Source organism: Coturnix japonica, chromosome 2 (assembly GCF_054131305.1).
Source record: "Coturnix japonica strain WE chromosome 2, WE-NBRP24, whole genome shotgun sequence".
NCBI lineage: Eukaryota > Metazoa > Chordata > Aves > Galliformes > Phasianidae > Coturnix > Coturnix japonica.
In genome coordinates, this window is record NC_140664.1 from 12647720 (window position 1) to 12672752 (window position 25033).

The window sequence follows — 25033 nt, forward strand, 5'->3', positions numbered from 1 at the left end:
CTGAACATCTCTAGGGATGGTGACTCCACCACCTCCCTGGGCAGCCTGTTTCAATGCCTGACTACTCTTTCAGAGAAGAAATTATTCCTAATATCCAACCTGAACTTCCTCTGGTGCAACCTGTTGCTGTTACCTGGGACTTCTCCTCGTCTGGGCTGACCCCCACCTCACCACAATCCCCCTTCAGAGGGTTATAGAGAGCAATAATGTCTCTTCTGAGTCTCCTCCACACTGAACAATCCCAGCTCCTACAGCCACTCCCCATAAGACTTGTGCTCCAGACCCCTCACAGTTTTGATGCCCTCCTCTGGACACGCTCCAGGGCCTCACTGAAGGGTCCAAAACTGAACACAACATTGGAGGTGCAGCATGAACCAGTGCCAGTACCAAACTCATGGAAGAGACGGCCTCACGGAGGCTCATTGTAGCATCACAGTGAGGATCATGCTTTGGAGGCAGGCTTTCCTTAGGTCTTTGCTGAGCACAAGCAGGGGATAAGTGCAGGCTGATGGAGAGGCTTGAGACAAGAGATGAATACAAGTTTTAAACAAAAACAAAACAAAAAGCAAAACAAACGAAACAGATGTTTTGGGCCCATACATGAGGGATTTTACTGCCAGTGATGCAAAGCCTTGAAAGCCCCATCCCCCCCTGGCAGAGGGCAGGCTGGGGATGTGTGTGGCCATCTCCGGTGCCTGAAGACAGATCTGGGGAAAGGCTTCTCCATCGCTGGGGAGTTTGAGCGCAGAGAAAGGAAGCGCTGCAGGGCATGGAGCGAGTCAAGGCTCGAGCTCTGCTCGGCTTGCCAGGGAGTGCCCGGGGAGCGCGGTCGGTGCCTGACGCTCAGCCCTGGGGCTCCGCAGCTCTGCCCGCTGCGGGATGGAAGGAGACAACGTGGGAGGCAGATTGTTTGTTGGAGAACGTTGGGAAGCATTGTGCGAAGCTGATTAACTCATCCCAACTATTTTATTTAGCTGCAGAAGTTGCCCTGGATGAGAAGTGCAGCTGTAAGCGTTTGCACAATGAAAATGCTCCACACACAGGAAGGCCAGATAAGCCTCTGCCTGTCATTGTTACAGCAAGAAATTGTAGCACTTCGGGGAAAACGCGGGGTTTTTCCGCCTTTGTTTAAGCTGTAATGCAGAACATGAAGGATAGAGCTGTGCTATGCATGCTCACACCCCTCAGTCCCAGGCGCAGACCAGAGCTGTGGGAGGCACAACCTGGACAGAGGCCTCAGCAGCTCGGACAGTGCGAGGCCCCCAATGCCCAACTGCTGCTGGCCACAGCCACAGCTCCCCAGCAGCTCTGCTGCCCTCCCTCTGCTCCCCCGGGATGCTGTGCCTTAGGTAGAGGAAATGAACGTTTCTCCTCCTCTGCCTCATTTGTCCAATAACAGGCTGCCTCCTGCCCCAAAAATATGGGCCTTCTGGATCATGTACTGCCATCCCCCCGAGGGATGAGGCAAACAAGAGGAAAAACGAGACTGCCTGGAACGTTACCCAAACGTGCTGGACCGAGGACCACCCTCAGCCTTCAGCATCTCTCGGGTTGCCAGTCACAAAGCCGTCCCCATCTGACTTAAATTAAACCCACCAGAAAAGCAGTATGGAGTCAAGCAGTCAGCGGGGCATTTCCATGGGATCTTCAGCCATGGTTTGGGACCCCCTGCGTATTGAATATTGTCTTGAAATACTCCCTGAAAGCCATCAAGAGGCTGGGTATCCAACCACAAGAATAGCTGCTCTCTGCTCTGCCATCGCTGTCAGCCAGCTTTACCTTCTTTGTGTGCTGCAGAGCTCGTGGCTCTGCTCCAGCTCTCCTTGCTTTGCATGGCAGGACTGAGGAGGCAGCAGACCCTCAGCACAAAGTGGCAGCCACTTGTGTCCCCCATCCTGTGAAACAGAAGGTGGTCACCCATCTCCATAGAAATAGTCCCTGGGGAGCGTCCAGGAGATCCCAGGGGAAATGTTCTGCTGCTGGCTTTGAGTTGAGTGGCAGCACTGTGAACAAATCAATGAGGCAGGTTTTAAATGGATTAGAGGCAGTTAAACGACAGGTCTCAGAAGAGGAGTTGCAAATGAAGAGTGATCCCATGGGAGGTTTCATAAAGGGGATGTTCAGGAAGCTCGCCCCTGCTGTTTGCTGTAGAGGTTCTGATGGATAAACCAACTAAACGTGAGTTCTCCAAGTGCTGCTCTTGCTAAAGGGGCTAATATGACCCTAGCATGTGTAAATGGGAGTATTGAGTGGTGAAGGAAAAGTATTAGCGCTGTATCTGACATTAATGAGACCAGAACAGTCCAGTTCAGCTGTCAACGCATAAAAATCATGTTGAGAAACTAAGAAAGGTTGGGAGAAGGGCTGTAAGGCTGATTGAAAGAGTATTTTCCAATGACCCAAAGGAGTGCAATCCATTTATGTTATCGAAGAGGAGCATAAGAGAGGAATTGATCATGATGTGTAAGAATCTACATATGAAGGAGCAATGAGGGTTACTTACTCCAGCAGACAAAAGCATGAGCGCTGGGAAGACAGAAGCTAAAAAAAAATATATATCAGGTTGAAAATGAGGCATATTTTTCTCCTTAATAGCCTTGTAATTAACTGCTGGAGGAGCTGACATGGGATATGGCACATTCTCCATCACCAAAAAAGGTCTTTAAATTAAGTGTGGATGTCTTTCTACATGATGTAGCTCATGTACTGCTGTGGGAATTGCTGGGCGAAGCTCCATGGTCTGCATTATGCAGGAGGGCAGAGGAAAGCTCTGCAGGGAGCCTGCTGGCCCTGGGATCTGTGGAGCCATCAAACGGGGATGCCTGCATCGCACTGAGCAGCACGTAAGCCTGTTTATGCAGCACACGAGATGAAAAGACTCTTTTAGGGATATTTAAAGGGCTTTAAATATTTTATTAGAGTTTTTTGATAGCCTCTGCCTGCAAAACAAGGTAGGTGAAATAAACATTAAAAAAAATAAAAATCTCCTGAAATAGATTTCCCACACCCCCAAATTCCAACATTAAAGGTCAGTATCTCAAGGTACTCACAGCTTTCCAAGTGATACTCCAAGGGCTCAGCCCTTCATCATGGTTTAAAGCTCCTCTTTCATAGATTTACTGATGCTAAACTCAGAAGGGACCACTGCAGTCTCCTAATCTGACCCTGGGCTTAAAGGCAGGAAAAGCATGGTGTAAAGCCACTAGTTGGGAGGAGAGGGGGGAACTGGGAGGGAAGCTTGAAGCAGATTGTCTTCCTGTCATCTTGGTTTGGTTCTCTGACTGTCACTTATGAGAAATAAGGTAATTCCTAGGGAAATGAAGCCATAGATATGGTGGCAGATAGATCTGGGGGCCTTCTATGGAGTGATGACACCAGTAGACAAAGGACGAGCAACTGATGTCATCAACCTGGTCTTCTGCAAGGCCTTTGACGTGGTCCCACACCACATTCTTATATCTAAATAGGAAAGATATTGACTTGAATTTATACTATTCACTCACAGGGCAAAACAGAGCATTATTACAGGATGTTGCAATAGTCCTTGTCTCTGGGGCAGCACAGTTCACAGGACTGCAAGCAACTATTTTATAGCAATGAACTGCAGCCCCCATGAACAACATCAGTTGTAGCTCATCCCAGTGCTGCATCATTTCTGCAGGAAGCTTCGGCCTCAGAGCTGTCAGCAGCCCTGAGTGCACTGCAGTGACTGCCGGTGCCTGTGAGCCGTGAGCTGAAGCACAAGGAGGGGAAACGGGAGAGAGGGGAACCAGTGATGTACAGAGATAAATTCCTTCTAATTAACTGGTTATTTACATCTCACCATACAGATCAGAGCTAAGTATATCCATCCCAACTGATATCTATGATTCACAGATTGTCAAATGGATATTCTGGAAGTGAGAAGTTACAGGAATAAAAGTCACGAATCATCAGCTGTTTTTTTGTTGTTTTTTTTTTAATCCTCATGGACAGCATATTTTATTACATATAAATCCAATTTTTAACTGTTGCAAACAGGAAAAAAAAAATTAAAAGAAAAAAAAAAAGCTGAAGCCAAGTTTGCATAGATGGAAAAGTGATGTGGCTTTGAGAACAAGAGATTGCAAGCTGAAGGATGGGCTCCGCCGAGGTGTGGTCTTGGATTCACCTGTCCAGCAGCAAGATCTGCCCGTGGTTCTGCTGAGGCAGCCTCCACCCCAGCCACACACAGCCAGCCCCTGTGCTCCCCTTTGCTGATGGTCAGAGGAGGCTCGGGATTCCTCAGGTGCAGCCTGAGGCTGGCTGAAATGAAGTGAGGTGACCCTGTTTGTTGATGCTATTTGAAGCCCATGCGCTGTCAGAAGGCACACTGCAGGATTCCAGGCCAAAAGGAAGCAGGATCCCGCTGCCATGCCAGGTCCCTGTGGGGATGACTCCATCCACACCAAGTTATCGGGTTTTCAGGACCTGGCTGTTCCCCAGAGCACGGCTGCAGAGGCACCCAACAAGTGGCTGCAAAGTTGGCTGTGCGTAAATGTAAGGAACAAATGGAAATACCGCTAGGTATCTGGAAACTCGTGTTTTCTCTTTTTATCTGAGACAGCACAATGAATGGAAAGCAATATTCAAGTACCAAAAGTTAGCAGACTAAAGATAAAATTATACCAGTTGCTAGGAGATGGCATTTAATCTAGAACTTCAGGCACTAAATAAAAACGAAGTTATAAGAAGAAATACTGTTCAGGACACAGAACAGTACTAAGTAATTGGCTGTTTGTGAGAGGGACGAAAGCTGTCATGGGCCGGGGCAATAGGCAAGGCTAAAGCAGAACTCATGCCAGCGATGGGCACTGCAGGCAGAAGGCTGCCCTGGCTGAGGCTGCTGTGATGTGCACCCCTGGGGTGAGAGGGGCTTGGGCTGCAGTCGACCAGTAGCCCCCCTGGGAAGGAAGCCAGAGCCCAAATTGTGTTCAACCTCAGCTCATTCCCTCCAGCTGGGAGAACTACAGCAAAAGGGACCTGCGTGTGAAGGTGAATCCCAAAGCCACCAGCCTTGCATGACAGCCTTGTATGATAGTATGATAGTATGATTGTATGACAGTAGCCACAAGCAGCTCTCAGGAACAGCACCTCCTTCCACACCTCCCCAGGGTAACTTTCATCTCAGAGGTCACTTTGACTATGGCTGGTAAGTGCCTCTGTAATATTTGGTCATATTGTATTGATTAGAAGGACTGAATTGTCTGGATCCCGAAGCCACATGGAAATTCAGACCTTTCATAGATTCGATATTAAAATCCTGAACATGGACACACGATTTGCTTAAACTTGCTCCGGATAATGCTTGCTGGAGTGATAAATAATTTCTTTGGGAAAGAGCCAAAGTACAAAGTCCGTGCTGATGCCAGCAATCTGCCAGAAGGCCTGGATATAGTCAACAGTTGATATGGTTGAATGACCACTGGTAGAGCGGATACAAACATTATCAGGAGTTGATAGGGTCATGCTTGAATGACCACTGGTGGAGTGGATATGAACTCACTCAGAAGATCCACAAGACCATCACCTCCTCTGCTGGCCCTTGAAGTCCTCCAGCAGCCATTCCACATTCATTTGATTTTTAAGTTCTCTTCTGATCTGGGGGAAGTCTGCGCACCTTTGTGAGCAATACATCTCCTAAGATGCCTGGAAATAAATGCCGCTTGTTTCCTGGTATCTGGGGCTAAAAATAAAGACCAGCTTGGTACGATAAGCACCCTCCAATTTGAGGGACCAGCGCACAGATGTGGGCGGAGGAGCTTTCAAACATTAACAGCAATGTCATCTGCCATCTGGGCAGCTCATGTCCGACACTCATCTCTGATGCAATCTCTGGTACAATCGATGGGCAACAACAGGCAGCTGAAGTTGGGTGCCTTACACAAGCTCCAGAAAGCTGGAGGAAGCGCTGCTTATTCAACATTAGTGGAAGAAGGAAAGACAGCAGGGGACTCATGAGGGACCGATGCCAGACCTATGTGAGTTGTAAGGAATTGGAAAGAGCCCATTAGTCTTTCAAAATTCAAGACAGGTGAAAGACACCTGCTGTGCCCAGAACTAAATACACAAGACTGCAGAAAGAGGGGAACAGGGAACACCAAGTCTGCTCTTCACATGAGCGAGAGGCAAAGGAACGATGCAAAACATTTCCAAGATCAGCCAGCAGCAGTGGCGGGGGAGATTCTGAACACTGAGATTCTCAGAGGTGCTGGCACCCACCACCATTTCTCCTACTACATGGGAACTGAAGGAGCCATATATTCCCTGCCTGGTTTTCCTATCTGGCCAAGCCCAGCAATACAGTGGCAGATCCGGGTGCAGCAGCACTGCGCAAACCTTGGGCAGCCCCAATTCTCTGTCTGAGCTAGTGGATCTTCTTGCTCCCCTGAAGCACAAGAGGGATGCAGCACAGCAGCAGCAGCCACTCAGGCATGGTGATCTTCCCCTGCCCTTGCAGGTGGGAATGGGGCTGGTGCCTGCTCGCCCCATGCAGCTGCAAGCTGGCACAGAGGAGCCGGGGCACTTTTATCTCTGCGATTGCATTTTACCTTTTGATGCCCTGGATGCTTATTCCTTTATCACATATTAATTATTGGCATTCTCTAGGCTTCTTTCTGTCTTAATCTGATTTAAGACAGACATTTGCATTTGAAAAGTAGCTAGCATGTATAGCAAATCCTTTCCCTTGGTTTCCTATTAAGGTGCCCAGCTTTGATGTATTATATTAATGCTGTTTGCCAGGGGTGAAATCGGCACACCGCCTATGGAGAGGCACTTTCTTGGCAAACCTACTGCCTTCACCCACAGGCAAAGCATCCGCCCTCCCTGGCGCTAATGCCAGTTCCTGACCACAGCTGCTCCTCTCACTGTGGCCTCTGGAGGCCATGTCATCCTCACTGCACAGGGTTAAGGGTTGGGATAGGCTGCCTAACGATCTTCTAAAGGGTGTAAGCGCAGAAGTTGGCATGTATCTGTTATGAGATCCTCAAAACTATAACCCTCCTCTTGCAGTATGTTGGTCAGTTTGGGAATAAAAGTGGCACTGAGGGAGGAAGATTAGCAGAAATGGTGGTGATGAGCTAATGGTTCAATTAGATGATCATAGCAGTCTTTTCCAGCTTTAATGATGTTATTATTCTATTCTATTGTTCTAAATAAACCATTTCTTTGCTAACCAGCATTCCTTTCCCCCACCCCCCCAGCACCCCACCCCCATTTTTTTCTTGTGCTGCATTGCTTACATAAGTTAGGTCTTTTGTGAACTTGCCCCAAGCCCAATTGATCTGTTTAAAATGGGTGCAAAGGGCCCATGGGGGCCACGGGGGCAACTCACTGATGTTGACTTAACAGAAAGGATGAGAAGGATGAGTGGTGACATGGGGCTGGAGGACCAAAGGTGGGCTCACAGTTGCTGATCTCAGCACAACTGAGTGCAGGCAGCCAGCCCTGACCCACCTGGGGTGCTCACTGCTTTTGGGCAGCTTTGCCAGGCTCAGCCATGTCCCCAGGGCTGTTGAGGTGGCATTGTCCCTGCATGGCAGTGCTGGGGAGGTGACGGCCTTTGGAAGGAACAGTGCTGGAGCTGAAGACCCAGCCCTCCTGAAGCAGCACATCTGACCCCAGCCTTGGTCAAGTCTCTTCAATGCCCACGTGGAGTTTTGCATCAGGCTGAGCTGTTGGCAGTGAGGTTAAATCATTACAACCTCTACCCGTGGACAAGAGATAGAGCAGTTTCCAGAGCTCATTTACAAAAGGGGTTGGAAAAGTTATTTCAAGTCAACAGCCTACACTACCGTAGTAGTTATCTGAACAGGTGGGGACTGGGGGAAGGAGGGACATTAGCCAGATGGTGAATCATAAGCTAATCAGATTGCCACCCATGTTTGCACCAAAAGGAATAAAAGTGGTGCACGAACACACCACACATTGCCAGCATCAGAACCGATTCAGCAGTGGCCCAAACTTTTGTTGGGCTTTGCTGGGATGCCTGGCTGTGCTCCTGTTGGGTACAGGGCTCTTTGAGAGTCACCAGAGTCTCGCTGTGCTCTGATGGCCCATCACTGTGTTGTGCTTCCTCTGCATTTCTGCTCTAGCTGTAGGTGTCCCTTCTTATTGCAGGGGCATTGGACTTGATGGCCTTTAAGGGCCACTTCCAACTCACCAGATTCTAAATTGTCTGAAGAACCAGTGCTGTAGCCCAGGGCTGGTCTGCACTGCCCAGGCACCTCCTCACAGAATGCTGCCACTGGGCACTCCCTGGTAAACAAACAAACAAACAAATATAGAGACATAAGTGGATTAAAAATAAATTACAATGACACTGTTGAAACTCCATTGATGTCGGTGGAATTCCTCGCGCCTTACAGCAGCGAGAAGAAAATCAGACCTAAAGTGCTGAGGCTGCTGGCAGCTGCTTGCCTGTTTGTGTGTGCAGTGGAGAAAAGTGCTTGTTTGGTGCTGATTGCAGACTACGGAATAAGAGCAATTTCTCATCCCACCTCCACAGAAGCTATTTAAATAGTTCTACACCCACTTCAAAAGATGCTCAGTTAGAAAGGGAGTAAATCTGGAAGTTATCACTCCTTGAAGGAAGGAGAACCAACAAATGGGCTCTGTGCAGGCTGCCGGCACTCGCAGGGAGCTCTTCCAATGACGCCAGGCAGCTGCAGAGACAGCGCGTGCTCCTGCAAAGAGCTCTGGATGCTGCCTCTGAGATGCTCTGGTGCTGCTGGCTGAGCCTGGCGGCATGCAGGAGGTCAGACACAGCTGGCACAACGCATGCTCTGGTGATGCATGAGGTCAGGAATGGCTGGCACAACCCCAGGACAGCACAGGCAGACCTACCTGGCCCCACCATGTTACGTAGAATCATGGAATTGTTTGAGTTATATCCTTATATCCAGGCTAAATTTCCCCTCTATTCATTTTAAACCACTTCCTCTTGTCCAAACCCACATGTTGGTGGGTTTCAGGCATTGCCAAATTTGGCAGCACCCAGAGACCTAACACTGATGAACATATGCATTAAAACCACAGGACCTGCCCTGAGGACCCCATGAAACACTACCAACTACTAACACAGCCACTTCACACAGCCAGCTTTGCTCCGTCCCAAAACCTGCCTGACCCCACAGCACGCTCAGGAAAGCTGGCTTTCCTCCAGCACAGCTCTGCTGTGAGATCAGTAACCCAGTGTCACAAAGCTTCTGGTTTTACTGTCTGCTTCATGTCACCATAAGTCAGTGCCTGAATGGCTGCCCCTCCATCCCACCTGAAATCTGCACCTCCTTAACAAAGGGCAGTCATGTTTTTCCTTTAAAATAAACTAATTATAAAACCAAAGTCAGTTTCTCACATTTAAACAGCCTCTGTAACAACCAATTATTTCTGAGGACACGAGAAACAGCTGTTGCGATGCTGAAGCTCAAATAGTTACATCTCGGCTATTTAAGCGAGTAAGAGTTGATATTTTTATTCCCATGTGATATTACCAAGACATGATAAACAACCATAATGCTAGTATTAATTTGTGGTGCAAAGATCACTCTAATTTGCTCCAAGCTGAGAAATAATTTTAATGCATTATTACCATTGCACAAATTACTATTTGAAAGTGTGCCTTGTTTTTCCCTCATTTCCACTCCCCCCACTTTGTTCTTTTTCGATGAAGCAACACAACCCCGGGGAAGAGTTGAGGCAGAGTAAACCAACCTTCGACCTGCACAGAGCAGGGAGCGGACGTCAGAAAGGCCTTCTGAAGTTGAACCCGGTGCTACCAAGCGCTGAGTGAGGCTGCTTCCATTAGAAGGTGGGGAGATGTCACCAAGGAGTCAGCGCTTCTCCCACAGTTCTCAGGGAGGGGTTTTGCTATCAGCTCCTGTGTGTACATCTAGAATGATAGAACATTCTACGTTGGAAGGATCACTGAGTCCAGCTTCTGGCTCCACATAGGAACACCCAAAACCTCATACCCAGGAGCGCTGCCCAAACATCTCTTGAACTCATGCAGCTGGGGGCTGTGCCCACTGGGCAGCTTATTCCAGCATCCAGCTCACCTCACCTGAGGTGGGATCTGTGGGTGCTCAGCACCCATGAGAACCACGCTGCTTTCCTTTGGGCTCCTCATGCCATGACTCCAGGCCCTTGGAAGGTTTTCTCAGCTTTTTGGGAATCCTGGCTGCACTTGGTCATGGACAAGCCACAAAGGCTGGTAGTCAGAGCTAATTAAGCAATGGGTGACACAGTTTAACAGCACGCATGCCTATCACTGAGACTTTCCAAGTATCTCAGCTGCTCTGTGCTCTGATGCTGCTTTTCTTCCAAGGATCACAACACACCCGACAGCAGCGATAAATCACTCATGGTGTCCTGTCAGACAGGGAAGCACCATCAGCCCCTCTCAGCGGGAAACCCAAGGCCCACAGACAGCCTGATGGCACAATGAGCCCAGCTGAGGCTCTGCACGGCCTCACCAAGGCTGAGACAGAGCACAGCACTTCTCAAGGTGGAAAAAAAGAAGAAGAAGAAAAAAAGAGACAGGTCAGACCAGGGAGAGCTGGGTACTTGAGCAAGTCTACAACCCCGCAGAGAATTAGATTTACTAAGAGATGTAGGAGCCATGTACTTCTCATGGGGACAATAAGGCATGGAGGAGTATCGCGTAGATGCTTGGCTTGCCATGGCCAGGGAGAAGAACTGAAGCATCTTCCCTGAGGTGTGGGAGGATTTTCCTACCAGAGACTCACTGTGGTCCCAAGTGAAGACCCCAGGCACGTTCATGGCACTGTGGGGGTGTAATGGGTCCCGAAGGCAGGGAGTTAGCACTAAGGGTCTCCTCTCACATAAGCTTGGTGAAAAATGATGCATACACTGATATGTGAACTAAAGTGCAGGAAACAAGAGGATGCTCAAGTGATGAAGGTGCTCAAATCCTGCTCACAAGGACCCACAGCAAAGCAGTTTCAGTAGGGTGGTCCCATGGGGGTCACTCCCAGTGTCCTACATAGTCAAACACTTTAAGCACAGTTACTGGATTAAAAACTAAGGAGTTTAATTAGAGATGAGAGCATGACAGCATTTCCTCTTACGTGGATTTCAATCCAAGAAGCATTTTCCAAGACCCAATATTGAACCCTAGAGGCAAAGGATATGGAGGAACATTAAATGTCCATTGGGTGAGTCAGGGACATTACTCACCAGGTACAAGGAAGGTGCCTCCAAGTGTGCAAAACAGTAAGGAATTCTTACATAAGGAAGGTGGAAGGTACTGTGGACCACACGGTCAACCAGTCAGGCAGTGGTTGAACAGGGAACTCTGTGCAATTGCAATTTGGAGGTGTAACAGCCTGCACCTGGTCACCAGAAGGAAGACCCAAAAAGAGCCCTCTCTGATTCACCTCTTTAAATCTGACTCGGGGTGGTAAATGCAGATTGGACAGGTGGAAGAGCACAAAGGGTGAAGGACTGGGGTCAGAAGGGTCTGCAGCCCTTGTCAGGCCGCAGCCAGGTCTGCTGGTCCTGTCAGCACCTGCGGTGCCCACAACAGTAACAAACAGCAGTTAAAGGTGGGCTGGCAAAGGCAGCCTTCAGAAACAGCAGTGATCGCCACAGCTATACAGCCCTGCTAGGGGCATACAGACATCTCCCCAGGCACATCTGGCCCAGCACAGTGCCATCCAGGGCCATTCGCAGCAGTCACACAGCATAGGTGGAGCAGCAGTGATCCGCAGAGGTTTATTTCTCTGTGTTGTAAAATGACATTGTTTGTGCCTGCGTCCAGATCCAGACATTTTAAAACTTAACTAAGTCCTTATTGTGAAGCTGGTAATGGCTTCGGCACCTCCAGTGTGGCACAGCTCTGCAGGAAGCCCAGTGGCTTTCATGTCCTTCCTGTGGTGGCGAGGAGCTCCTCCACACCATGGGATCACCAGCACCCGATCCTCAAAATCCGCTTGCAACAGTCCTTGGCACAGACAGCACAGCTTGCAGGCTGCTTTCTGTTTGAAACCGGTCCCCAGAGGCTTAATTTGCAGACAGTAATGGGATTCCATCTTCCTGCACTTGACAGAAGGTGCCTCTGCGAGCAGCCCGAGTTCACCTTTCAAGAAGCTGACCTCTTTTTCTTCAGCAGCATCCCAGTTTTGGCATGTGGGCTGTGACAAATGTTGCAGGGAAGGCTTACAGGGTTAATTAGCGCATTAATATTTAATCCTGCTTCCTCACCATCATGTCTCAGGCCAAAACTTCTGCCCCCAGACTCAAATCTCTGCCAGCCATCAATAACGCTTCACTCCAGGAACGTGACGTTTTCTTACCGTTCTCACTCCTTTCTTCCGCCTCAAACTGGTCTCCTTCCTTCAGCAATCCTCCCTGCAAATGACTGACTGTGGAAGGCAGCAGCCTCCTCTCAGCTCCAGCTGCAGCCCCAACCCCACTCACTACCAGCACCGTGCCCTCCATGGCAGGCTGTCCCTCTCAGTGAGGAGGCACAGTGCTTCCACATATGCAGTTTCTTCTCGGTTCCACAGAGTGTATGGGGACAAGAAAAAAATGACAGGAGACCTGGAAGCATAGAAGAGCACGGGGTCCCTGGCACACTCCATCGTGCTTGGTGTTGAGCACATGCAGTTGAGGCACTTATAGCCACCTGGAGTGCAATTGCCCCTCACACAGCATCCCATGCACGGGCCAGTCTGCAACAAGCCGGGCTGCTCACCGTGCTCCTGTGGTGCTGTACAGCCCTGCCCTGGGGCTTGGCACAGGATTTGCCTCCGGGAGAACAGGGCTTTCCCAGCACAGCAGGCTGCCAAAAACAGAACCGGGTGCCAAGGAGCAGAGATGATGTGCTGTGAGGGACGCTCAGGCAGCTCCCAACAGTGGAGGCATTTAAGTGACCGCTTACACCGAGCACAGCGGTAGCGAAGGGCAGTGCGGGCACTGAGCACAGCCCAGCACCGCTCACCCAATGGCTCTGGGACAACCGCCCCGCAGCCGGCTGGGCACGGGACGGCGACAAGAGCGGGCGGGGCCGGGTCAACCCCAAGCAGGCCCGAGCCGACCCCCGGAGCAACACGAACCGCACGGGGCTGCTAAATTCCACCGGTAGAGACCGGACCGGACCATGTCCGCCCCACAGGATCAGCGCACAGGGACGCATCAACCCCATCGCGGCACACACAGCTGAGATCCAGCCCCCAACCCACCGCTCGTTCCCCGGCAGCATCACGGCGGCGGCTTATGAATGGGCGCAGCGGAAGCGCCGCCCCCCCGGACGTGACGCCCCGCCAATGGGGGCGCGGGGCTGCGTGGCTGGATGAGGTCAGCGCGGCGGGGCCGGGGCGGGGGCGGCTGAGGCGCGGGGGGCGGCCGAGGCGGGGGTCGCGGCCCGCGGGCGGGCGGGCAGGAAGGGAGCGGGGAGCGGCGGGCGGCGGCCCGGGGGAGGCGGGAGAAGGCGGGAGGGGCGGGGAAAGGAGGAGGCGGAGAAGGAGGCGGCGAGGATCGGGAGCCGCTGCCAGCCCGGGGGCCGCGCGGAGAACGAGCGAGCGGAGCCGGGGCCCGGGCGGGGGGCGCCGGGCGATGCGGGGCTTCGTCAGGCTGCGGCGCGGCTCCCGCCGGCTGTGAGCGCTGGGGCCGCCCCGCCGGGCCGGCAGCCGGCGGCGGACAGGGGAGGGAGGGAGGGAGGGAGGGAGGAGGGCGGGGAGGCGGGAGCGTGGCGGAGGAGAGGGCCGGGAAGGCGGGAGCGGGGCTGCCCCGGTGCCCGCCCCGCGCGGGGGGCCGGCCCCTGAGTGCATGCGGGGCGCCCCGCCGGGCCGCCGCCGGGCCGCCGCCGCCCGCCGCCCCTGAGACAGCGGCGGCGAAAAGTTCCGGCGGTCGCCCACATGCGCGGCCCCAGCCCTCGGCTTGGGGAAAGGAGCCGAGCGGAGCGGGGCGAAGAGAGTTTGAAGTGTTTGCCGGCGGGAAGATGGCGGAGCGGAGCTGAGAGCGGCGCCCGGCGAACTCGGGCCGCCCCCGCCTTCCTCCGCAGCCCCCCGGACCCCCGCCGGACACATGCAGGCCAAAAAACGCTACTTGACGCTGCTCTCCGCCGGCACCTGTCTCGCCCTGCTGCTCTACCTCGGAGGCGTGCAGCTGCGGGCAGCCCGCGCCCCGCGCCGCGCCGCTCCGCCCGGTAGCGGCCGGCATGGCCCCGGCGCAGAGCGGCCCTGGCCCCGCTTCCCCGACGCGCTGCGGCCCTTCGAGCCCGGCCCCGACGGCGGCGGCGGCGGCGGCCGCGTCTCCCCCCGGCAGCGGCGGGACGCCAGCGCCGGCCTGTACCGCGGGCGCCGCTGCCGCATGGAGTCCTGCTTCGACTTCGCCCTTTGCCGGAAAAACGGCTTCAAGGTCTACGTGTACCCGCAGCAGAAGGGGGAGAAGATCGCCGAGAGCTACCAGAACGTCCTGGCGGCCATCGAGGGCTCCCGCTTCTACACCTCCGACCCCAGCCAGGCGTGTCTCTTCGTGCTCAGCCTGGACACGCTGGACCGGGACCAGCTCTCCCCGCAGTACGTGCACAACCTCCGCTCCAAAGTGCAGAGCCTCCACTTGTGGAACAACGGGAGAAATCACTTGATTTTTAATTTATATTCCGGCACCTGGCCCGACTACACCGAGGACGTGGGCTTCGACATCGGGCAGGCCATGCTGGCCAAAGCCAGCATCAGCACCGAGAACTTCAGACCCAATTTTGATGTTTCTATTCCGCTCTTTTCTAAGGATCACCCTAGGACAGGAGGGGAGAAGGGATTTTTGAGGTTTAACACCATCCCTCCTCTCAGGAAGTACATGTTGGTATTCAAGGGGAAAAGGTACCTGACAGGGATAGGGTCAGACACCAGGAATGCCTTATATCACGTCCACAACGGGGAGGACGTCGTCCTCCTGACCACCTGCAAGCACGGCAAAGACTGGCAAAAGCACAAGGATTCGCGCTGCGATAGAGACAACACCGAATACGAGAAGTAAGTGAGCGCTCGAGCCGCGGGGCTGCGGGTGGGTCGGGGTGTCCTCACCGTGATGGCCCCGCAGCTCTTGGCTGGAGCACGAAGGGAAGGGACGCGCTGTACTGATACCTGAGTGCGAGTGCCCGCATCTGTGTGCGGGGATGCGCGAGTGCTGCGAGCACGGTTTGTGTTTAGCGCTTCGTCTCCTGGCTGTCCCTGATCTTTGTGTGAGCTTTTTGCGCCTTTACCTTCCCAAATGCTTTTCAGGTTTGTGCTTAGAGCTGCTGGGGAAAGCTCTCGTGGGGAGCTACCTCCATCCAGCGCTGCGGTGCTGACTGAGCTGCGTGCAGCCCATCTGAATGCCGACCAGCACCGCGCTGCTGCTGGCTGGATGCGTGTGAAGTTTGCCATGAGAGCAGTTTCCACGTTGCAGGAGGAGCTGAATTGAGGAGCGGCGTTGTGCCGTGCAGCCAGCAGAGCGTTGTGGGGCTGCTGAAGGGCTTTGAATGCGCTGTGCTGTGAGCGGGGGTGGAAACACTCGTGGGGAGGAGCAGGAGCAGCTCCCGTGGCATCGCACTGAGCAGAACTTCCCTCAGCTGCCCGCTTTACACCCAAAGTGACCACAGGGGCTGGGAGGGACTGGGGTAAGAGCAGCGAAATGTGCTGGGAAATCTGTCCCGGAGTGGGGAGGCAGCAGCTAAATGCTGGGCAGGCGTTTACTGCCTCTTGATGTTGGGAAGCTTTTAGTGGATGGGTTGCAATGATGTATGCGTGGAAAAAACCCAGTGGGGATACAGAGTGAAGAGTAGAAGCGGTGCAGAGATGCTGAGCTGAAGTCACGCTGTTGGTGATGGGGTCCCATAGGTTGCACTGGGAGTGGCACCGGGAGGGCAGAGCTGTGGCCTCAGGTTGTGCAGTTGTTTGGCACAGGAGGAGCAATGTGAGATAGGAAAGGTCTGCATTATTTGTTGTGCACCCCGTTGTCTGGCTGTCACAAAAACAAACACTGGCTGTTGTTTGACATGAGTAAGAACTTTTTTTCCCCCAGCCGTAGTGTTTGTCCTATTACAAGACATGGCTCTTCTCATAAGCTTTGCCCTTTGCTGCCTGTTTCTCATTGCCGGGTGCACACACAGCCCCCAGAGGTGCGCCGTGCTGCCTGCTGGCACACAGCCCTGCTCTGCTGCTGGTGGCTTCAGCATTCCCTCGCAGCGCCGCCGGGTAAGGCAGGAAGTGAAAAAAGATGATCAGCAGCAAATGAGATGACACCAAGAGCTGAGGCACACTGAGCTCCTGGCGCTCAGACGCCGTGCTGAGCCGTTACTGGTGTCTGGTGGGAGCATCCCTCTGTGGTGCTCGGTGCGGCCAGCAGCCACGCGTGCCATCTGCTGATGCTCAGTGCTGCTTCACCATCAGGGCACTGACCCCACGTGCAGTTTGCCTGGCTCCATAAAGCCAACCAGGTCACATCCCAAGGGCAGGTAACTGTTCTGCTGGACATAAGGCTCAGATGTGAGCGCTGAGAAGGACTCTGCTCAGCCTACCCCGGTAGCTGACCATCACTGGGTGTGCTTTGAAATGTCTCTAAGCTGGACCTTCGCTGGTCTGAGTAAACTGTGGGCCTTGAGAGCCATACACAGAGTGCTTCTGTGGAACTCTTTCAGCTCGAGTTTAACAGCTTGTCTTTGAGGTTTTCATCAGGGAAGGGATAAGCGCCTTCTCCAAGATGCACATTGTTGCGTATCCATGTAGGACTGGGAGGGCTACACGGCACCCTGCTGCTCCTGTGCTGCAGCACTTTGCAGGGCCGAGGTGAGCGTTGGTGCTGGCCTGATGTGAGGGGCAGAGCTTACTGAGCTGGGTTGACCAGGTGGTCAATCTCATGTCAGTGAGGTGGGGTGTGTTCTGTTACCCTCAGTGCAGCACACGCTGTACGTTACTCATCGTGGACATCTATCTGCTCACAGTGTCAGCATTGAGACTGAGCAAGGTCTGTGTCTGCAGGATATATTCCTTCCTCTAGGAATGTGACAGAGCAAAGAAAGGTACCCTCCTCACCTGTGGAAAATGCCAAAGCATTTTTGATAGCGGGGAAGGTGAGGATGCCATGTGTGTGTTAGACTCCCTGTCCTGAACTGTACTGGAAGATCTGTCTGTATGTTACAGCTAATTAATTTGCATCTCAGCAGATAAAACAGGCCTAAATGAATTGCATACTGTGATTAGGCTACTAGCAAAGAGAACTTAGAGGAAAACGAAGAAAACCTCTGGTTTCTCCGTGGTGCCTTTGGCTCCATCAGAGCTGGACTTTGACACCGTGGCTGGAACCATCAGGCTTCCCAAATTCCTGCTCAGAAGGGCTTTAGCTTTGAGCTTTCCCTTTCACAAAGGGTTAAGTGAGCAAGCAGTGCTGCTGAAGTTTGAAGACAGCCTCTTAAATATTTAATGACGGTCTAAATATATACATACGTACAATGTGTTTTAAACAAAGGCAGAATTCGTGTACAGGCTCAACTGGTTCCAAATAATTATTTTTTTGGAAGGCAACAGAAATAGCTGTGGATACTGAAAGTAATTGTAGAATGTGATAATTTAATCAAGGCAGATGCATGGATTCACACCAGAACGGGGATCTTTCTAGGAGAATAAATGCTGTTGTCTGCGGCGTTCCCTGATGGCTGCCTTCAACCCTGCCTGCAGAACATGGGGTGCATAGCAGGGAGGTACATTAAAGTGTAAGGGCTCGTTGTTCAATGCCCTTCTACCCGGATCTGTGCAGGATAGTTGTAGTTAATGCCAGCAATGAAGTGATGGGGGAAAAAAACAAAACAGATAAGGAACGGATTCAAAGAGAGGAGGCAGGAGAAGGGAAGGTAAGCCAAATTTTTGGACAGCTGCAAACTTCCTTGGGGTGGTGGAGACCGAGTGTAGCTCAGCTTTCTTCACAGATGTAATGCTTTTCAAGCAGTCAGTGTTCAAGAAGTGTGTATAGCGTGAGACCAAGCAGAAAACAGGGCAGCACAGCATGGGACTGGACTGGCAAGAGGAGACTGAAGGCTTTTGGTAAGGAGTGGCCGTCCCTAGACCTGCTTGGTGCTGCCTGGGTGCTGGCATAAACCGTGCTTAAAGCTGGGACAGCCCTGCAGGGCGCACAGGGACCTTTGGTGGTTGAGTGGGGTGTTATAGGGAAAACACCCAGCCAGACGCATGTGTGCGGCTGCTTTCTGTAATCCCCGGTGCACTGCAGGCTTACCTGGTGTGCACTCTACTGGTGGAACGTGTGTCAATCACAGCTGCACCTCCTGCCATAAAAGCACTGTCCCGAGCAAAGGTTACAGGGCTGTGCAGTGAGTGCACAGTGGGAAGAAAAGCAATTTCAGTTTTGTTTCCTCCCCACCAGGGCTTATGTACACATATGAAAATAAAGAAATACCTGACACTAGGGGTGAGTGCTGCTCACGGGGCTGGCATGGAAACATGCAGGAAGGCTCAGGCGTCCCTGCTGCAGGTGTGATGGGAATCTCAGTGCTGTGCGTGTATGTGTGTGCTTTGAACAAACACAAAATTCCTCTTTCAACATCTTGAGCTTCGGTGCACTGTATTAAAATATGAAGGTACGTTACTGATATGCTGTTCCAGGTCAGCTTTTATGCAGCTATTCAGGACAGGGCTGAGAAGTTTCTGTGCTGTCTGTCTGGAACGGGATCTGACCCTGAGAGCAGTGAGCTGAGCTGGGACACAACGGGCCCACGGATCCCAAATATCACCTGTCTGTTTCTGGGGCTTGGGAGAAACTCAAGAACTGTTAAGAGACCTTGGGCGTTTTCCCAGAGCGTCTTGGCTCCTGCAGAGACTTGACCCCATCAGGCTGCTCTTTTATTTTCATATCAATTTTCAAGAACCTGGAAATGTGCCTGTTCTACAATGCGTTTATTCCAAAGAGCAGTAAGCAGGTAAACAACAAAGCTCCCCTGCCTCAGCGCACCTTGGTGAAGCACATTTGTTGCAACACGTTCCTCCCCCTGCTCAGTGCATATCAGCGTGTCCTAATGTGTCTCTTGGAGCAGATGGGAAAAGGTGTGAGTTTAGGGTGCAGTGCATGTGCCCCTAAAGCCACCAAGATAAGGATGGTAATTGTCATTGATGCACACCATAAGGGGACGTTGTGCTGGCACCCTGCAGGTGAATGCTTTCCATCCATCCCACACATGCTCTGGTGTCCATCCATCCTACAGAACACAAGGCTGCTTGCACAGGGTCATGCACTCTGCCTGTGGGTGCATCCAGCCTCCCTCCTGACTGAGTGATTAAGCTTTCATGTGGGGTAAGTTATTATTATAATTGCTCGCTCCAGGCTTTTCTACATCGCTTCTGTCAAGCGTTTAACCCGAGGCTGCGTGGTGACAAACTGTTACAGCAGGTGGCTGGGCTGGTCCTTTTTCTGTAGGCAGAAATGTTGGTGTTGCAGGATAACCTAATGATAAACAGTTATCACTTAGTGGCAGTAGAAAACTGAAACAAAATAACAGTCCAAGCCATCGTTTCCATGTTGTGCAGAATTAAACCTGAAATGAGTTTGTTGAACCCAACCCAACACTGAGCTGGAAGTCATGATTCCAGCCCGGACTGACCGGCTGCGCCCTAGGAAGGTGCCTGCAACAAGGTTGCAGATTAAATGGGGTATTAGGAAAAAACTCTTCTCAGGAAGAGGGATGAGGTATTGAAACAGGCTGCTAAGGGCTGTGGAGTCACTGTCCCTGGGGGCATTCAAGGAAAGAGTGGATAGAATCATGGAATCATAGAATTGCACAGTTTGGAAAAGACCTTAAAGATCATCGAGTCCAACCACAACCTCACCATACTACCCTAACAGTAACAAAGTGATGTGATTGAGTGGCATGGAGGTGATAAGTTGATGGCTGGACTAGATGATATTAGCGGTCTTGCCAGCCATAATGATTCTTTGATTTTAAGGATGTGCTCCCCATACCCTGCATTAGCCCCAAGAGAAGGATAAATGCACGTAACTACATATCAATATTGAGGAGGTTACTGCATCCAACATAGTGTAGGAAGATCAGACTGAAACCCAAGTTTCAGACTCTGCTGGAAATAATCTGTGTACATGTACATATACAGCCTTGGAACAGTCCACTGGAGAGGAAAACAGCAGCCGACTGAGAGGGAAGTAAATGAGACTGGTGGGCATAAAACACTTATTTACTCAACAGATGTGAGTCAAGAGAATGTGCTGTAATCTGATGATTTCTGGAGTATTATCTGTGATTGCTTTCCCTTTCTCACTGTGAGATTTCTTTCAGCAAATCCAGAGTTCTGTGGTCTTTGGTAAACACAGGCTGTAATACCCAGAGGAAAGCAGTCGGTGGGCACATGGATAACTGGAAGTGAGGCGATGGCCGCATCCTGCCTTGGTGGCTTTATTTCTCAAGGACTTGCCTATAGTTGCGGGATGATGCAAGTTGCATATTCCTGTCCTGTGTCATAGGGAGATGAGTTCAGCACACAGGAATGTGTAACTTTAGGTTATATTTAACACTCTGCAGCTTTCCAGGATGCTTAGTGTTTTGGGGCATATGGGTGTCCTGGCCAGCTTACACTCACTGCTGTGCTTTGGGGCTGCAAGTCCAAGGCAGAGCATGCTGGGGATGTTACTTTCTTCTGTGTGTGAGCAGATTGCTGTTTGAGACAGCTTGAACTCCTGCACTGGGAGAGGCTGAGGAGGATGTTCTGAGCTGGAATTGCAGTGGGAGGTGGCTTGCACACAGCTGGGTGAGAGACGGGCACTCCGGGGCTGTGCAGAGGAACCTAACGGGAGGAATGAATTCAAGATGAGAACAAAAGAGAGGAGATTTGTTTCACATGAGGAAAGAAAAGTAATGCTTTCAGAAATCCAGGCACTTGCTCAGCAGAATTTTGTGCCTAGCTGCTCTGCTGAGAAAGAGCCTCAGCGAGCGTTTGCAGTTAAATGACTTTCAAATGTGATGTGACTTTCTAAAATAGAACTGTGAATGGGAATAAGGAAACATAACTTTGAGCCAGTTGTGGAGGTTGGGACTCCTCAATAACGAGAGGAAGGAGGTGCCATTTTCTCTAGACGCCACACAAAAACAAATTTGTATTGGGTTTTTCTTTTCAGGTTTCCCAGATCACGGTATACGGTAAGTTTCAATACACGACCCCTTTGGTTCCCATTGCTTCTTGTGGCGAGCTCCAGGTGTCATCGCTCACCCAGGTGCTGAGGCTCTGCCAGTCCTGGTGCTGCACTGAGGGCTCCGCAGTGCTGCGAAGGGCTCTGCAGAGCTGCCTGTGCTGAAGTGGGCTTCCTTCCCCCTGGATTCTGTTCCAGAGACAGATGAAAACAGAATAATTCCTATGTTCCTAAGTGAATTTCCCGTTTGTTCACTTTTTTTTCGCTAATATACTCTTTGTGTTTGTGAATGAAGCAGAATTAGAGCTAATTTAGTTGATTGGCTGCAAAACAAAAGTATTCAGTGCTAAGAATGGGAAATGAGAAGGCCTATCTGAAATGTTACTTTTTTGCATAATTGTAATAGATTATAATTATACAGTTAGGCGTTCGACAGCGTGTTGGCTGTAAACACGGTCAGGAGAAGTGTCTGGCTGCTCCCGTGATCCCGGCACGGTCCCATTGCTGCAGCAGCACCTTGGCAGGACACTGGGCTGCAGGCAGCGCAGCTCTGTTCCCCTCCCACCAAATTAGCGCTGCTCGATGTGGCTGTGTCAGCCCATTGACACGAATCAATGGGATCAATCACTGCTCAGCTCCTTGGCAGAACGGAGCACAGCGCTGATGGCTGCAAGTGGACGGTGGGTCCTAAATGTGTGTCGGAATCACAGAATCACAGAATTGTAGGGGTTGGAAGGGACCTCTAGAGATCATCAAGTCCAACCCCCCTGCCAAAGCAGGCTCCCTACACCATGTCACACAGGTAGGCGTCCAGGCGGGTCTTGAATATCTCCAGAGAAGGAGACTCCACCACCTCCCTGGGCAGCCTGTTCCAGTGCTCCGTCACCCTCACTGTAAAGAAGTTCTTCCGCACATTCGTGCGGAACTAATTTCCTATGCTGTAGTTTCATCCCATTACCCCTAGTCCTGTCCCCACTCACTACTGAAAAGAGACCAAAATGTTTTAAAGTAGGTGTGAGGGACCTTGTGCTGTTCACCATCAGCTCTTTGAGGCTGCAAAAGAGCATAGATGCCCATCCGTCCTTATGTCACACCTTTTGTCTTGCTTGGGCTGCACTGAAAGAAGGGGAATTGTCTGGAGCTGCATCTGCAAAGGTTGCTCTGAAAGTATTGCCTTTTAAAGTATTGCCTTTTAAGTATTGCCGTGGAAACTGCAACTGATACAAAGAGCACAATAACACTGTTTAATGCAGTACATTCTCAGCTACAAAACACTTTTTCAGCAGTCACCACTATTAACTATTTATTTTCATCAGTGATGAACAAGAGCCTGCGGAGGTGACTTGCTGTGGCCATTGCTGGAATGCTCCACCTCACTGTGCTCACATCCACTGTCTGGTCTCCACGAACAACCAGCAAACACCGATGAATGTCAATAGTTGCAGTTTATTCTGCAGGGAGGAGTTTGGTGACACACCTTTGCTTCATATGCACTCCCATGTCAGACACTGCTCTGTCAGACTGCCCGTCTGCTGCCATCTGTTACATGACAACAGCATGGAACGGGATGTTGGTGGGAAGGTTCAGCCTCTGCTGCTGTACCTTTAACGTCCTCTGATGTCGCAGGCCAACGTAGTAGAGTAGGAGGCATTACTTTCAGAGCAGCCTTCATAAAATGTATAACAAAGTTAATGTATATTAGTAACAGAACTTATTAAAACACATTAAGAAGAGGACAGTAAAACTAGTGGGATATCTGACCCTGTATTTGTGAAACTACAGCCTCAGGCTGGTGTGATGGCGGTGGTTGCAATTCACAGTGAGTTCTCAAGGTTCTCAATGGGGCAGAGGCAGAGCTGCTGCCATGAATGCGTGGGGCATGGCACAACCACAGTGCTATCAGTGGGTCACAGGTTGGACATGTCTGTTATATATGATTCCCTAAAACATCACAGCTGTAGGACCCAAAGGCTGCCAGCCTGGTGAGAGCACTGCAGGATGAGCGTGACTGCATCATGCTGGGTGCAGGAACGTGGATGGGAGTGTGACTGCAAACCCTCAGCAAGGAGAAGCTGTGGAAAGCCCCTGCTGCTGCAAAGCGCTTCTCCTTGTGGGTTCCTGCGTTTACAGCTGGAAGTGTGTGCAGGAAGCAGTTTAGCATGGTAACTAGCAGTAGTTCTGGGGTCAGTGTGACCCTGCTAAGCCAGCACCAAGTTCTTCCTTCATGCGGCTGCAGGGAGTTTAGTTACAAATCTTGCTTTTCTTTCATTCTCCATATCAAGACTTGACTTCTTCTGAACAGCTTTTTCCCTGCAAACAATGGCAGGTGCCCATCACAGCACCAAACTGCTGGTGCAATCACGTAGTTCCATGGCCCATCAAACCTCTCCCTGCTCAGTCTGCAGGAATGAAATCGCAGGCAACATTTGGGAGTCAGAACCTTTGTCTGGAGGGGAGGACGAGTCCTTGTTTTTGTGTCTGGTTCTGTGTTTGAGAAGGTCGGAAGGGGTGTTCCTGCTCAGGGACTCCATCAGCTGCAGCGGGAAGATAAACACATACATGTTTCATCTCCTTGATTTGCCACCAACCATTGTGCTGGGTGCTAGCAGTTTTTTTTTTTAATTAAATATAATTTACCTAATCCCAGTGAGAAACATAATTACGGGATTTATTTTCTATCTTGCGATTTCAGAATTACTTTATAAAGAAGAATAACATTTCCCCCCGAAGGGCTGTTTGTAAACGAACAAACAAAATGAAGAAACAAACTGCGCTTCTCTGAAAGTAATAAATCACAGGCAGGAAGCAACAACAGCAGCGACAAAAGGCATCTAATATGTTGGAGCTGCAGTAATGCTGAAAATTAATAATTGCTAAGTTGGTGCCGAAAGAGAGTGAATGCATTATGGATGGGAGGAAACACCTGTAGCTCACCGAGTGTCAGCACATTTTTGCATAAGCAGTAGAAAACCCTGATCAGAAAATGTACAAGTGTGCAATGTGCAGCCTGAAGATCCAGTGCCGCAAAGGATGTGGGAACCGTGTGCTCGGGTGAAACTTTAGAAGGTGCTTTGCAAGAGCAGGGTCTGAAACTGCGCACTAAACGTCTTCAGTTTCTGATCAGAAGGGTTTAAGGAATTCAGTAAGTCACGACTGTAGTCTCGGGGAGAGATTTACTGTGCTGTAAAACCTTCGCATGAGAAGGTACGTGTGGCTGCTTAAAATAGTTTCAAACAAATAGCAGCCTTTCACCGTCCTCTCACACTTCTTGTTCCCCCTAAACCCGAAAGGTAAGGCCGCTGCTTGAATGGTAGCGCAATAATATATCAAGTGAGTGATCGCATCAGGCATGGACACTTACCAAATCACAGTGAGATAACTGTGAATAACTCTCTAGTTTCAACAATTTGCATGGCCATTAACAATTGATGGGTTTCCCTTAGAACCGCATTATCTATGGCAGCAGGATCTATTCCCGTGTACCGCTCCTGCATGTTAAGTGCCAGAGCATTTCTCCCAAGTAAGAGTAATAAAAACCTGATAGCAGCAAGGTGACTGGAACAGGTGGGGGTTTTAAGGGGACATCTCTGAAGGTGGGAAGTATTGCAGGGAAGTATTTTAGGCAATTCTTCATTTTCATTTCTCTCTTTTCATTCCCCGCTTGTGTTCTTTATAAATCCAGTTCTGCAAATCTTGATGCAGGCTGCCATTCTCTTCCCCTTTACTACTTGGCATGTTCTTGGGCTGCACAGCTGGCTTTGTGGATCCATTTAAGAAAGGTTTAAAAACCATTTCGTTTTAGTTTCGGCTTGGCCATGTGTCTCAAGGCGCTGTCGTGCATATTTACCAAAATATGAAATCTGAG

At 50.9% G+C, this 25033-nt stretch overlaps 1 protein-coding gene across 1 annotated transcript in view; it reads left to right on the forward strand.

The window, feature by feature from the left end:
- Nucleotides 1-13730: 13730 nt before the first annotated feature.
- Nucleotides 13731-25033, forward strand: part of EXT1 (exostosin glycosyltransferase 1) — a 149838-nt gene continuing 138535 nt past the window's right edge. The window contains exon 1 of the mRNA XM_015856181.3: nucleotides 13731-15017. Within this exon, the coding sequence (XP_015711667.2) occupies nucleotides 14068-15017 (950 nt within the window). The 5' untranslated portion in view covers nucleotides 13731-14067. The remainder of the gene's footprint in view (nucleotides 15018-25033) is intronic.